Below are 14,336 nucleotides of genomic sequence, written 5' to 3'. Positions count from 1 at the left end.
CTAGATTTTTCCTGATTAGTTTGACCTTCCTTTCGGCTTCTGTCACTAAGTCAGGTCCAAAAACTTCTGTTTCTCTAGGCTGAGACCAATTGAGTGGTGTTCTGCATCTTCTCCCATAGAGAGCTTCGAAGGGTGCCATCTTTAGGCTGGATTGATAACTGTTGTTATAAGCAAACTCTGCCAAAGAGATGTTCTTATCCCAGTTCTTGCCACAATCGATTGCACAAGCCCTCAACATATCTTCAAGAATTTGATTTACCCTCTTGGTCTGACCATCAGTCTGTGGGTGGTAAGCTGAACTTCTGATTAGCTTGGTTCCCAAAGACTCTTGCAGTTGTTCCCAAAATCTGGCAACAAACGGGGCACCTCGATTAGAAACAATGGTCCGAGGCAATCCGTGCAAACACACGATCCGATCAATGTACAACTCTGCATACTTTTGAGCCTTATCAGTGGTGTGCACTGGGAGAAAAGGTGCCACTTTCGTCAGTTGGTCCACAATAACCCAAATCGAATCATGATAACGAGAGGTGTTGGGCAGACCCACAATAAATCCATGCTGATGTCATCCCATTTCCATGAAGGTATAGACAGGGGTTGCAAAGCTCCAGCTGATTTCAAGTGGCTTGCCTTTATCCTCTGACACGTGTCACATTCCGATACATATCGGGCTATCTCCCTCTTCATTCTGGTCCACCAATACAAGGGCTTCAGATCATGGTACATTTTGTTGCTCCCTAGATGCATGGAGAATTTGGAGAGATGGGCCTCATCCAAGATTTTCTTCTTGAGATCCTCATTTTTAGGAACCACCAATCTGCTTTCAAACCATAATATACCCTTTCCATATTGGCGGAAACATTTATACTTCTCGGTCTTCTGACGGAGATTCTCCTTGATAATCTGCACTCCCTTGTCACTGAGCTAGGCCATGATAATCTGGTCTTGCAAAGCTGGCTCAACAGAAATGAGACAAAGCACCAGAAGGAATTACTTCAATCTTCATCTTGCTCAACTCATCACACAATGTGTCAATACGAGAATCCATCATAACACAGTTACATTGCAACTTCCGACTCAAGGCATCTGCTACCACATTGGCTTTTCCTGGGTGATAATGTACCTCAAGGTCATAATCCTTGATCAGCTCTAGCCATCTTCTCTGCCTCACATTGAGATCAGCCTGAGTAAAGATATACTTAAGGCTTTTATGATCAGTGAAGATGTTGCAGTGGGTTCCCATCAAATAGTGCCTCCGCATTTTTAATGCATGAACCACCGCTGCCAACTCCAAGTCATGAGTAGGATAATTTTGCTCATGAGGCCTGAGTGCTCTTGATGCATAAGCAATGACTCGGTTGTCTTGCATCAAGACACAACCTAGTCCAGTGCCAGATGCATCACAGTACACATCAAATGACTTGCTGCTATCGGGTTGCGCTAACACTGGTGCTATGGTCAGATGTTGCCTCAATGCATGGAAGGCATCTTTGCACTTCTGACCCCAAACAAACTTGGCTTCTTTCTTCAATAGCTCAGTTATGGGCTTCACAATTCAAGAGAAATCCGAAATGAATCTTCGATAATAACCGGCCAATCCCAGAAAACTTCGAATCTGACGGACAGTCGTTGGTGGCTTCCAGTTCATCACCTCTTGCACCTTATCAGGATCAACAACTATGCCTGCCTGAGAGATAGTGTGACCCAAGAACTTGATTTCCTTTAGCCAAAAATCACATTTTGACAATTTGGCATAAAGACGGTGCTCTCGCAGACGTTGAAGCACTACATGCAAATGTCCGGCATGTTCTTCTTCATTCTTTGAGTACACCAAGATGTCATCGATGAAAACCACTACGAATTTGTCCAACTCAGGCATGAAAACAGAATTCATCAGATACATAAAATATGCTAGTGCATTGGTCAGCCCAAAATACATCACCAAGAATTCATACAACCCATATCTGGTTGAGAAGGCTGTCTTCGGAATATCACTTGCCCGTATCTTGATCTGATGGTAGCCGGAGCGAGTGTCTATCTTAGAAAACACTTTGGCTCCGACCAACTGATCGAAAAGAACATCAATACGAGGCAAGGGATACTTGTTCTTGATAGTCACCGCATTAAGGGGTGGTAATCTATAAACAGTCTCAAGCTTTCATCTTTCTTCTTTACAAACAAAGCTGGACATCCCCAAGGCGAAGTACTTGGGCGAATAAATCCCTTGTCCAGCAACTCTTGCAATTGCTTCTTCAATTCTGCCAACTCAGCGGGTGGCATCCGGTAGGGCCTCTTGGAAATTGGTGTCGTTCCCGGTTGCAACTCGATGGCAAATTCAATGTCCCGGTCTGGTGGCATTCCTGGCAATTCATCAGGAAAAATATCTGCATACTCACAGATCACTGGAATCTTCTTCACCGGTGACTCCATCATAGCAAAAGCACATGATCAGGTAGAATCTTGGCAAGGTAGATATAACACCAGGTCTTCGGAGGTAGGGGAACAAATCTCCAGAGCTCTGGCAGCTACATCCATCACTACTTGATGATGAGTCATCCAGTCGGCTCCCAGAATGATGTCCATACCCTCTAATCCCAAAATTAGGAGTGTGGTTTTGAAGATTTTACTTCCCATGGAGATAGGCACACTTCAGATTAATTGGTTGGTTGCAATTTTACCCCCAGGTGTGGCTATCATGAATGACCCTTTTGTATGACAGAAGGGCAATTGGCATTTAGCACTGAACTTCTGGCTAATGAAACTATGAGATGCACCAGAATCAAACAGAATTAAAGCAGGTTGATTAAAAACTGAAAAGGTACCAGTCATGATGGGAGCTCCCTCAGGTAACTCCTCTAGAGCAGTGAAGTTGAGCTTCCCTTGCCTGACTTGCACCTTCTGCTTTCTTCCCTTGTCTTGATTTGGTGCTGGCATCTGCCTCTGCTGATTTCTGGGGCAGTTTTTGGCATAGTGGCCCACATTGCCACAAGTGAAGCACTTGTTCCCGTTGCCCTGGCGGAACTGCTGCTACTGCGGAGGCTGATTGTTCCTTGGGACGGGAGCTAGAAAGCGGTTGGGTGCCGGCTGCTACTGCTACTGAGGTGGCCTGTTCACCCATCTGCCTGCCTGCTGCTGAAATCCCCTGCTCTGATTGTGAGAAACAATCCTGAACCTCTGGGCCTGAGCGGATGGTGCCGCCATTGGTGCCTTTCTCTTCTTCTCTGCCCGGTGCGCTACAATACAGTCCTCCTGGGAGATGGCCAGGTTGACCAACTCATTGAAGCTATCAGCCCGGACAGTGTTGAGACGTTCTCGCAGCTTGGTGTTGAGACCCCTGCGAAAGCGGTCTCTCTTCTTCTCATCAGAATCAGCATGATACCCTGCATACTGGCACAGGTCATTGAAGGCCTGAGCGTACTGCAACACCGTGCGGGTTCCTTGATTGAGTGCCAGAAATTCATTCAATTTGCGATCAAGAATTCCAGCTGGGATATGGTGCCCTCTGAAAGCAGTCTTGAATTCCTCCTAAGACACTTCACGATCAGCTGGTAGCATAGCACATAAGTGGTCCCACCAAGTCCAAGTAGGGCCACGAAGCTGCTGCACGACGAAGCGGGTCTTGGTACCATCAGGGCAGTCTCCAGGTGAGGAGGGGAAACTTGGACTCAACGACGCGAAGCCACACGTCGGCATCCAGCGGATCCTCTGCCTTGGTGAACAAGGGCGGCTGCATACTTAGGAATTCCTGGTAGGTTGCCGCTGCCGGAGGTCGCTGCTGCTGGCCTCCACCATGCTGCTAGGGGTGGGGCTGGCACTGCAAGAGCTGTTGTAGAATCTCATTCTGCTGGGCCATCAACTCCTGCACTGTGGGAGCTAGAGGAGGTGGTGGGGGAACCTGCTCGTTATGCCCGCGACGCTGCCTAGCTGCCATCTGAAAATAGAGATTGTCTCCATTGTTATCCCAACTCACAATTTCAAACGACATGCTATTATCTCATATGGAAGGAAAAATGCCATAATCATAATATTAGGTTCGAAATGAAGATAACATGGTTACAAACATCCCACAAATTTCAAAAGTTCTCCACGATTACATCAATTAGGGGAAAGTACCCGTAAGCCTAGTCCAAAATCTGTCATTAACTAAGCTCGCGTAGGTTTCTATCCGCCTAAAGTGTCAAAATGACTGATCAACCCTGAGCGGTGGAAGCGACACTGGATGCGGGTGAAGGGGGCATCGCGGAGGTAGTCCCATTGGCACCAGGGGCTGGTCCTAACTCCTCGGGAGCCTCTTCTCCCTCGCTTCCGGCTTCATTGGCCTCCATCTCTAAGTGGTGCATGTCCAGGTGGTCATTAGCTTCTTCGAGTTCCCGCTGCACATCGTGGAGCTGGTTCTCCAAGACATCAATAGTGTTGTCTCGGATCTCCACCTGCTGCTCCAAGGTGGTAATGCGCTGGCTCAGCCTTTCCACCTGCAAATCCTTCTCCACCAACTCGGAGGACAAGTCGACCACAAAATCTTCTCGGTTGTCGAGGGTGAGCTTGGTGGTTTGAGCAATGTTAGCAAGATGTGTCATAGTGTCGCTCTGCAGGGCCTAAAGGCGGTACAACGCACTCATGCACTGAACAGTGACCCTCCCAACCAAGTTGGGATACATTGCCCATACGTCCTTCACATGGCTCACACGGTTGCACCACATGGGGTCATCCTTCTTCTCAACAGTAAAGAGTGCCAAGGGGTGCATCACCATTTCCAGGGGATGGTAGCCACAGAAAGTCGTCAGAGTCTTCATGGCTGCCGCTTCAGTGGTGTCGTCTGTCCTGAATCCAATCATCTCGGAGTCGAGAACGCCATCCCGGCTGAAGGGGATGAGCCTCCAAAGTCAGCCAGACTCGGCAACGAGGTACCCAATGCTCCTCATACAACTGCACCGTGTACAAAGGGGGCATAGGGTAACCGGCGGAGTTAAGCACTTCCCACAAGATGGAAGGAAAGGCATCGTGAGAAAGGAAGTCAGAGCTGAAACGAGTGTCTCCTCCACTGGCGGGGTGGGTCAATTCATCTGCGGAAGGGTATCAGATGTAAAGATTATGGTGGAAGGAAGAAAATAAAAGAGCCTGGATGGTTTGAAAAGAAGCGGGTTAGCTCAAATTTTTACTTCTTAGTTCTTAATCCTTCAAATTTTATAATGCATGCATGCTGAAAAATAATGGCTCCTCTCCGAAATAAAGGGTGCTCCTAGGGCATCCTTTAAAAACTAAGGACTGGCCCATAGGGCTAACTTACTTAGCCACCTATTTTCCCCTCTATTCCTAAGGTCTTTCGTCCTAGGTCTAGCATTCTAGTCCTGACGATTCTTATCAGTTTCTAAGCAAGTTTTAGATTTTGAAAATTGGTATTCATGGTTTATTGTCCTTCTCTGTGGTGGTATTTGCTCCGATACCAGCTGTGGCAGAACCGCCCGAATTATTCCAGCTTAAGTGCCTAAGTCACGCCTCAGGGGCCGTAACACACTTAAATCGGAATAACCCGCCAGTCCCTCAGATCTAGTCTGATAAAGCCACTTAACCAGGATCAAATACCACAATCTCACACGAAGGTGAGTCACAGAAGAAATACAATAAAGCAGGAAGACCTCAAATTAAAGTACTGAATTATTACATAAATCAGAGTTTTTCAAGTAGCTAATAAAAGTTCACAAGATAAAATGCAGCGGATAATTGATATCGTCGGTAGCGAGGAATCGGGCAAGGCCTAGCCCACTACTCCTCTTGCTCCTCTCCTACCGGAGCAGCATCCCATTCGACCATCCAACCCAGTGGCAGGGTTGTAGGCCAAGTCACACCATCAACCATATACTGAAGCGTACCTGCAAAAATTATGCCACAAGCAAGGCTGAGTATACTAATACTCAGCTAGACTTACCCGGTGTGAGGAAACTACTCCTCTACCTCTAGACCATGCAGCTGTTTGGCTGAGGGGTTTGGTTTGCCAAAAGCACTAGCTGAGTCTAAAATCAATTTTTAGCTTTTCAAATTCTAGCATCATTATCATAGCTAAATTTGCTCCTTCTAGGCATACATGGTAACAAGCATTTAGTACAATCAATAAGTTATCTCATGTAAACCTCATTTCACTTCTTACTCAATGTAGTACAAGGGGTCAAGCAGTCTCATTAGCTGCGAGAAGCAGACGATTCGAATCGAGTTTTTATCCTTGCAAGGTAAACCTAAACACACGACATATGAGGGCACTCCGTCCCCACACATGTCAACCATCCCCATCAATTCCCCGTTCGCGGCCAGGGCTCACCGTCTTGGCATACAATGCTCCACTGACCCCGGCTGCCGCCGTGCAGTGACAACACTTGTACCCACCATAGCTAGCATGGTAGACCCAGTCTCAGGACGAGTGAGGGGAAAAGTCCACGCCCGGCTTCACTCAGGTACTAGGTTTACCGGTTACCATATTTCCCGACATGTGTTTAGTACGTTCAAACGCTTGACTCAGGTATCCACACATTAATCCTTAATTCCTTTTCCCGCCTCATGGACAAGGCATCCTCCCTGGATCCAAGTCCATAGACCATCATAGATCCCGTTATCAAGATGAATACAATCAATTCCTGACCTCGCGCGAGTGCTAGAAAAATCACTCGACTTCTACCGAGATCCTGATTAGCATAGCAGCTACTCGACCTAGCATACTAGTATTCATCTCAAAAAGGAATCCTAAGTTCATGCAACTACAGGTTTCAAGCAACTCCTACACTTAAGTGCACATTACAAGCCTACAAACATTAAGTGTAGTAAAGTAGCATATATAAATACGGTTATGCATAAACCGGGGCTTGCCTTCAAATGCTGGGGCTGCGGGTAGATCCTCAGTGGCAGTCTCGGGAGCTTGCTCCTGGTCTTTCTCGTGGACAGCTCCTTGCTCGGGGATGAGCACGTACTCTCCGTCAGCGAGATTGCAATCTAATGAATGCAATGAGTAAGATATATGCATGGTATGATATGCAATTTAACAACTAAACTTTGATGGTGAATGATCATTTTAATAAGGTAGGGCTTAATCTTGCTACTCGAAGATTCTTGGGGTACACTTAGTAATTTAGGGCTAAGCTTGGTTAAATTAAGTGGTAAGTCCATTTTGGTGTTCCACTGATTTCATTTTAATATCTTAGTGAGAATTTAATAAGATTTCTAGTTGAACTCTTTGAAGTGAGGTTTATTATTTTCCCTCCTTATTTCCTTTGTGCTTTTAAGGTGGGTTTGAACTACAAGTTATATTAATAAATTTTCAAAAAATCTGCAAAAATTACAGTGGCTTTTTACTGGTGTATAAGTCTCTGTCTCAAAATTTGGGGTTTAAAACGTAAGTAGTTCTTTCTGGATAAAATTATTAAATATTAGAGCAGGAGGGGTGTTTTGAACTACAACCTTCTTTTTGCAGTGAGTTATTCTCTAATACTTATTTTTGCTGGCATTTAGAGGTTATAACATGACTTTTCACAAATTTCTAGCCATTAATACTTATTAGTTATTTTATTATGACTTTCTAAAGTTTCTAGCCAAAGGGGTGCTTTCTACTAGCACTATATTTAAAAAATATCAAACAACAAATTTCTGATTCATCCTAGCTTCTTCTTTGTGCAAGAGCAATCATTCTGAAGTTTGGCAACTTTTGCTTAAGGGAAAGGTGGTAGGAATTTTTTTGGATTAAATGGCCTTTTTCATGAAGTATTGGCAATGGGTATTATTTTGCAGCCTTCAATTGGGTTTTGCATTTTTTTCTAGTGGCTTATCTTATCATTGATCTAGTATAATTTTATTTGCCCATTATTGCATTATTTTTTGGTTGCTCATGATTTATTTGAAATAGGACCCAATATCAAGTTTTATTTGTTTACCCTACTTAAAATGATGGGCTGGGGTGGTTATCATTTTTGTAGTGGGGTTCTAGTGGTTACAAGTCCACTGGATTTTTATTAACAATTTTGGATTTGTTTTTGTAATTCCAATAATTATTTTCTAGTTGGAATAATGCTAAATAAAACATTTCACCTTGATTCCATTCTGGACTAGGGGTCTCTTTATTTTTCCTAGGTTCTCTATTACTTAAGTAGGCTAGGAAAAATAATTGCATTCACTGTTCATTATTTTCTAATACTCCTCTGATTTTCTTAAGTTTTGGGCAAAAATGGCTTTTATTGGATAACTATAGTTAAACTTCCAATACTGGGGTGCCTAGTATTTTTAAATAGTGTCTAATTGGGGTTTGAACATCTACAAATTTTCTCAAGTTCAGCACAGAAGCATAACTAATTTTCTTTAATTAAATAAGGTTTGGTCAGTTTCTGTAATTAAATTCAAACTCAAAAAATTAAAGCAGAAAGCATAGGGTTCAGTATTTTTAATTGATAGTCCATAATATTTTGAATCTAGCAAAATTGGTTTGACAATTTTTGGTTAAATATTCCTCAAGTTATGAATTTCCTAAGTCCTTTGCTGAATAATAAAAGATTAAATAGAAATGGTTTAAAGAAAAGCAGTTTTGCACTGGGGTCCCTGGCAAAAGATCCTAAAGGAATTACAGACAGGTCCCCGAGCACTATTCATTTGAGTCTACGGCTCTGCAGAAAACCCCCTAGGTTTCTAGAAATCGAGCCTGCGGTCCTTCCCTAATGGAACAGTGGATGCGGAGGAAGAAAGAGGCAGAGGGGCTTACCAGCGGCGAGGTTGCTTCGGTGAGGTGGTCGAGGACGTAGGGGAGGTCTCGAGGATCACGGCGATGTGCGGGTCACCGTCGGGGATGGTCGGAGTCGGCCGGTCCACGTGCGCAGGCGGAGATGCTCGTCGGCGGCGAGGAATCCGGCCTACTCACGGCGCGATAGGTCAATTGAACGGGTCAAAGAGCTTCACGGGATGCTAGGGAAGACGTGGGTGCAAGGAATTGGAAAAAGACTTACTGGTTAGCTCGGTCCACGCGAGGCGGCGAAAGACCAAAGTCCGACGAGGGTGAAACCGCCTCTCCGGTGAGGCAATGCCCCGGCTCAAGCTTGGAGAAGCTCCACGGCTTCACTGGGAAGCAATCCAGGGGCTAGGGCGAGGCTGGGGTTCAACAAGAAAGGCTGGCCACGATGGCCGTGCTTGGGCAGAGATGGCGGGCGACGGTGCTTGCCTTTCACGGCGAGCTCCGGTGATCTCTGGCTCGGGCGAGGCTCGAGGTGTGCAAGTGCCAACGGCTAAGGCCTCTGGAGGCATTTATAGGCGAGGGCGCGACACAGGCGTGCGGGGCGGGGCGACCACGCGCGGGGCGCGCGCTGCCGCGGCCAGTCCGCACTTGGCCGGTCAGGCAAGCGATCGAACGCGTGGCTTTTTGCTTCTGCCCGAGTTCAAGCGCTCATAGGTTGAAGATCTTCGCGAATTTGGGCATGATCACTGCGCAAGGTTTACTCCCCCGACAGAGCTTTGTCATTTGTGTGTGGAAGTCGAGCGGTTTTGGGGCAGTGTACAGAGAGTTGTCGTGTCACAAAGGTGGCAGTGTCACAAGGTTGAGTCCCGAGGTAAAACCATGCCAAGGGTGTGTCAAACGGTGGAGAGAGGTTTCCAAACTTTGCCACGGCGTGTTCAAGGGAATTTGGCGCCACTTTGATATTTGGACTTGTTTGATTTGAGTTTTGAAAAACAGAGAACGCGATTGATCTTTGGAAAGGGGTTGAAATTCATATTTCTGAATTTCCCCCAAGTGCCTTAGTTTAGGGGTTGTTTTGGGGATTTAAAAAAGTTCAAATGGCAAAACTCCCTTACTATGCTTTGTTAGCTAATTAGTGAACTAAAACTTTGTAATTTGGTTTTTTTCCAAAATTTGTATTTTTCTCCCAAGATTTTCTCCCAATTACCCTTTATGCTTAAATGGTTCGCTTAGGATCAATTAGGGTTTGAGAGTTTTCCTTCCTTAGGATTCATGACAAGATTAAGGAGAGTTTGAGAAGACTCATTATAAATCTTTGTTCTCATTTTTTATGTTTATTCCTTTATTGAGATTGCATGTGATAATAGTTTGGGGTTAGCTTAAGGTAGAAACCCTAAGTGACATTGGGGTGTCACACACGTGGTTGTACACACTGTCTGGTGTGCCAGGGCGCAGAACTGCAACGGCAGGTCTGTACAGCCAGTCCGGTGCACCACATGGAGCTGGAATATTTCTCCAACAACTCTCTTTGCATGGGGCTTTATATATACCTCTTTGCACGACCATTTGAAGGTGTTGTAGCCCAAGCAAAATACCAACACATGAAACACACATCTCTAAGGCTTCAAACACCCAAGTGCTTAATAGAATCACTCGATGATGAGCGTATGTGCTTTGCGAAGTGGTTAGGTTAGTTAGACCGCTTATGCGTTTGCTCTAGCTTGTTCCTAATTAGTTGAGTGACTTTAGAAAAAACCCGCAAACCCCCTCGGCTCTTGAGTGAGATGTTCTAATTGTACCGAATGGGGCAAGAGTCTTGCGAGACCGCATCAACCACGTTTGTGGTGCGACCACCACCATTTACTGGAGGGAACAATGCCCGCGATGATTCAATTGGAAGCTCGATAGTGGAGAAGGTGGGGAGCATCCGATAGGAGCCAGAAGCGGGGCACTACTTGAGCGTGGAGAAGGCCTGCGACTCTTTACGGAGTTACTCGACCGTGGTGCTTGGCCCTTGCGTGGGCTACCCTTTGTGTAGGGGCACCAACGAGGATTAGTTGGGAACTTGCGCGGTTCCGGATACCTCTGTAAAAATACTAGCATCATCCACGAGAGTTTGCAATCTCTACCTTTGCTCTTTAGATTCCGCATTTACTTTAAGTACTTAAGTTTCAATCTCTCTTTCCTAGTTTAGAATATATATATATATATATATATATATATGATTGGAACTTAGGTTGCATAACTCTTTTGCGGTAGAGATAGCAACACTTAAACAAAACCTAGATTGCACGTTCTTGTTTAGTTATTTTGAAAGGGAAATAGGCTTAAACATTTACTATAATCGATTTTGGTGTTTGACGTCCATCATAAACCACGTGGACTAACTAGTTTGCCTAGTTGTCATTTATCTCAGGTGCATAAAGTACAACACAATCCAATAAAGAAAATAAGTTGGAGAACTCTACATAGTTTAGAGCAAATAGAAGCATTGGTGATGCCAGTGGCGCACCGGACACTGTCCGGTGCCCAGGCCAAGGCACCCACGAACTGGCCGCTCTCTGGTTTTTCCTAGAGTCACTCCGCTATAATTCACCGGACTGTCTGATGTGCACCGGACATGTCCAGCGAGCCAACAGAGCAACGGTCAACTGCGCCCAACGGTCGACTGCGGTGAACAGTGAACAGTGCAGAAGCAGAACGCACCGGACTGTCCGGTGCCGCAAGAAGACAAAGTACTTCAACGGTCAACTGCTCCAAACCCCAACGGTCGGCTGACGTGGCACACACCGGATAATGAACAGTGTGTTTCAGGTACATAGGTTAACTTTCGGACTGAGAAAGTGTGTTTCAGGTACAACACAAAGAATCAACGAAGCAGATTTAAAACCAGAAATGAGAAGGTATGGAACTTCGGCTATGCACAGGCGTTGCAAAGGCGTGTACCAGCTTCGTCGCCGAAGGCCTTGATGTACAAAGCACAAAAGAAGAGGCTCGATACTTGTTTCTCCATATAAATTTGAAATTTAACTTATACGTGGAGAAAAAGACAAATATCAATATTTATCTTTTTGTTTTTCTATGTAAAAGTTGAATTTTAAGTTCATATTTTTAGACTGATTGAGGACATCGTAACTTAAGTTAGAAAAATATGTGAAAATTATGATTATTATTTTATATTTAGTTTTGTATCATTAAAGCTATTACATTATATGATTTTTAACCTATCAAAATAATTATAAAAACCATAATATTTTTTTTCTATGGAAGACAAATTTTGTTAAGAGGTAGCTTGAATCAACTCAAATATGTGGAGAGGTAAATTAAACTAAAATATAGTTAAGGGGTTATATGTACATTGCCCATAAGTGAGGGAGTAATTTAGACTTTTTTATTTATATTATGAATGTCATTACTTGTATAAGAGGTATTTGGTTTATAGTGACTAATTTTTAGTTCCTCCATTTTATTGTATTTTAGTTTCTAAATTGTCAAATGTGGAAACTAAAATTCTATTATAGTTTACGTATTTAATAATTTAAAAACTAAAATGTAATACAATGAAGGACTAAAAATTAGTCCCTTTAAACGAAACGTCCCCTATGTCTAGACAAAATTTTAAAAATGTATTTTTTGTGCAATGGAGAAAAAATTCGTACGGTCTGATGGCAGGAACACGTGAAGCAGGAGCGCACGACTGCCACGGGCCCACGGCAACTCTGGTCTGCAAAAGGCCAGCGAGCAAATCGAATCCGTTGGACTTGGACATAACGCAACGCCCGCCGCGAAAAGCACTACCGGCCTGTGCTGCTGTGGTAGTTAGTTTCAAGCAGCAATGGAAGCCGTGGTGGCCACGACGACAACGAGGGTGTCCTTCCCTCTGCTGCCCACCGCGGGGAGGCCCCTGCTCCCGCCGGTCCTGGCGCGGCCCCGCCGCGGCTTCGCCTCCGTCTCCGCCACCTCCACATCCGGCGCAGGCGGCGGCGGGGGGCGCTCATCTGCAGGCGGCTGCGGCGGCGACGGTGGAGGGGACGACTCCGGTGCCGGCGCAGCCGCGGCCGCCGCGGCTGTGGCGGCTCTGGGTGAGTCCGAGCAGCAGGAGGACGGCGACTCTGACGCAATCGTGCTCCATGTCGGGGTAACGCTCGTTCCCGTGTCTGAACCTTGACGCTACGATTTTGTTCCGATTGATAGCCGCCGGTATGAGCTGCTGTGCTGCCTGCTGCGTGCGTGCGTGCGTGCAGGGAATGACGTGCGGCGGATGTGCGGACAAGGTGAAGCGAATTCTGGAGAGCCAGGTCCGTTAAGAGTTAGCACTAGCAGCAGTGCAAAGCTTGCAACTCTGCTTCCTCTCATATCGTCTCTCCATTTGGCCCTTGGCGTCGGTTCTGGAAACAGATTCAAAATCGGATACACTAGACTCACAAATCTTATGGTCTAGTCTGTTAAATTTGCAAACAAATTATCTGCTGCGAATGACACGACTGTAAAATCAGCACTTGCATACGCAGTTGCTTTCGGTTCTTATTAGCCAAGCCAATTTGTACCTGGCATGTTTTGCACTGTACAGTATGCTGCTTCTGTGTGTGACACCTCCAAGTGCCGCCATCACCTTGCATCAAGTTATACCACCATGTAACCGAAGTTTATTTGGATTATTTTTGGCAGCCTGAGGTTGCTGCAGCTACAGTTGATGTCGAAAAGGCCACCGCTATTGTGTGGACGACACCTGAAGCGAAGGCTACCAAAGACTGGCAAAAACAATTGGCCGAGAAACTTGCCAACCATCTCACCTCTTGCGGGTTCCAGTCTCATCTGCAAGGTGTGAAGGGTACATTTGTTTCATCATTCAATCCATTCATACAAACGCATAATTAAAGTTGCACCGATTGAGATGTTCTTGTCAACTGAAGCATGTCACCTTCCCAATTGATCTTTGTTTTCTTTGTTATTTTTTTCAGACGAAGGCGAGGCTGAACAAACTGATGCTTAACCTCAGCAGTGCATTACGTATGTATGACTATGAGTGGCCAGGAAGTTTTAGCATGGAGGGTCCTTGCATGAAGCAATGTCTCCCACTTCAGAAGTTGTTACATGCGGGTCTACGATGTACTTCTTTTATTTATTTGTCGCAGTTTAGTTCAAAAATGAACTCGCAGGAAGTTTTTATGCCGTTATATTGTTGTTAAGGACTTGTGGTTGAACTTCGAAACAGCTGAACTGTTGAGTATCGAAGGCGAACTAGCGATAAAATAAAATGATGAAGTATCGTACAAGCTTACTCCTACAGAAACGTTTGGAAAGATTTTGAGGGCCTGTTTGGTAAATGTTTCTTAAAACCATGATTTTACAATACTACACTTGCAATTGCAATTGTCATGACAATATTATAGTTTTAGTCAGCTACAAAACTAATAGCTATTATTTAGATACAACATTGTAGTTTATGGTATTTAGATAAAAGCTAGGCATACTATTCAAACTTTAAGTTGGAGCCGAGTCTTCAATACTCCAAAGATACTATGGTATCTAAAATACCATGATTTTAAAAATACAATTTACAGAAACACAATTAAACATCTTATTGTATAAAGTACTATAATATTCATATAAACCATTGTATTGTCTAAAAACTATA

General features: G+C 44.7%; 1 protein-coding gene across 2 annotated transcripts; it reads left to right on the top strand.

Moving 5' to 3' along the window:
• The first annotated feature begins 12,370 nt into the window (after window positions 1–12,370).
• Window positions 12,371–13,991, top strand: LOC100284630 (copper-transporting ATPase PAA1). 2 transcript variants are annotated; one of them, XM_008660468.4, is made up of 4 exons: window positions 12,371–12,836; window positions 12,943–12,996; window positions 13,367–13,529; window positions 13,660–13,979. In XM_008660468.4, exons 1-4 carry the CDS (start codon window positions 12,534–12,536, stop codon window positions 13,689–13,691), a joined length of 552 nt encoding a protein of 183 aa, XP_008658690.1. In that variant the 5' UTR covers window positions 12,371–12,533; the 3' UTR covers window positions 13,692–13,979. The 2 variants fall into 2 exon arrangements, with proteins under 2 accessions (XP_008658690.1, NP_001150997.1); NM_001157525.2 differs by having other exon boundaries at window positions 12,456–12,836; window positions 13,367–13,520; window positions 13,660–13,991.
• The last annotated feature ends 345 nt before the right edge of the window (window positions 13,992–14,336 follow it).

The sequence above is a fragment of the Zea mays genome, chromosome 9 (assembly GCF_902167145.1).
Source record: "Zea mays cultivar B73 chromosome 9, Zm-B73-REFERENCE-NAM-5.0, whole genome shotgun sequence".
Lineage (NCBI taxonomy): Eukaryota > Viridiplantae > Streptophyta > Magnoliopsida > Poales > Poaceae > Zea > Zea mays.
The sequence above is the reverse complement of the archived record's forward strand: the minus strand, read 5'-3'. Positions and strand labels throughout refer to the sequence as shown.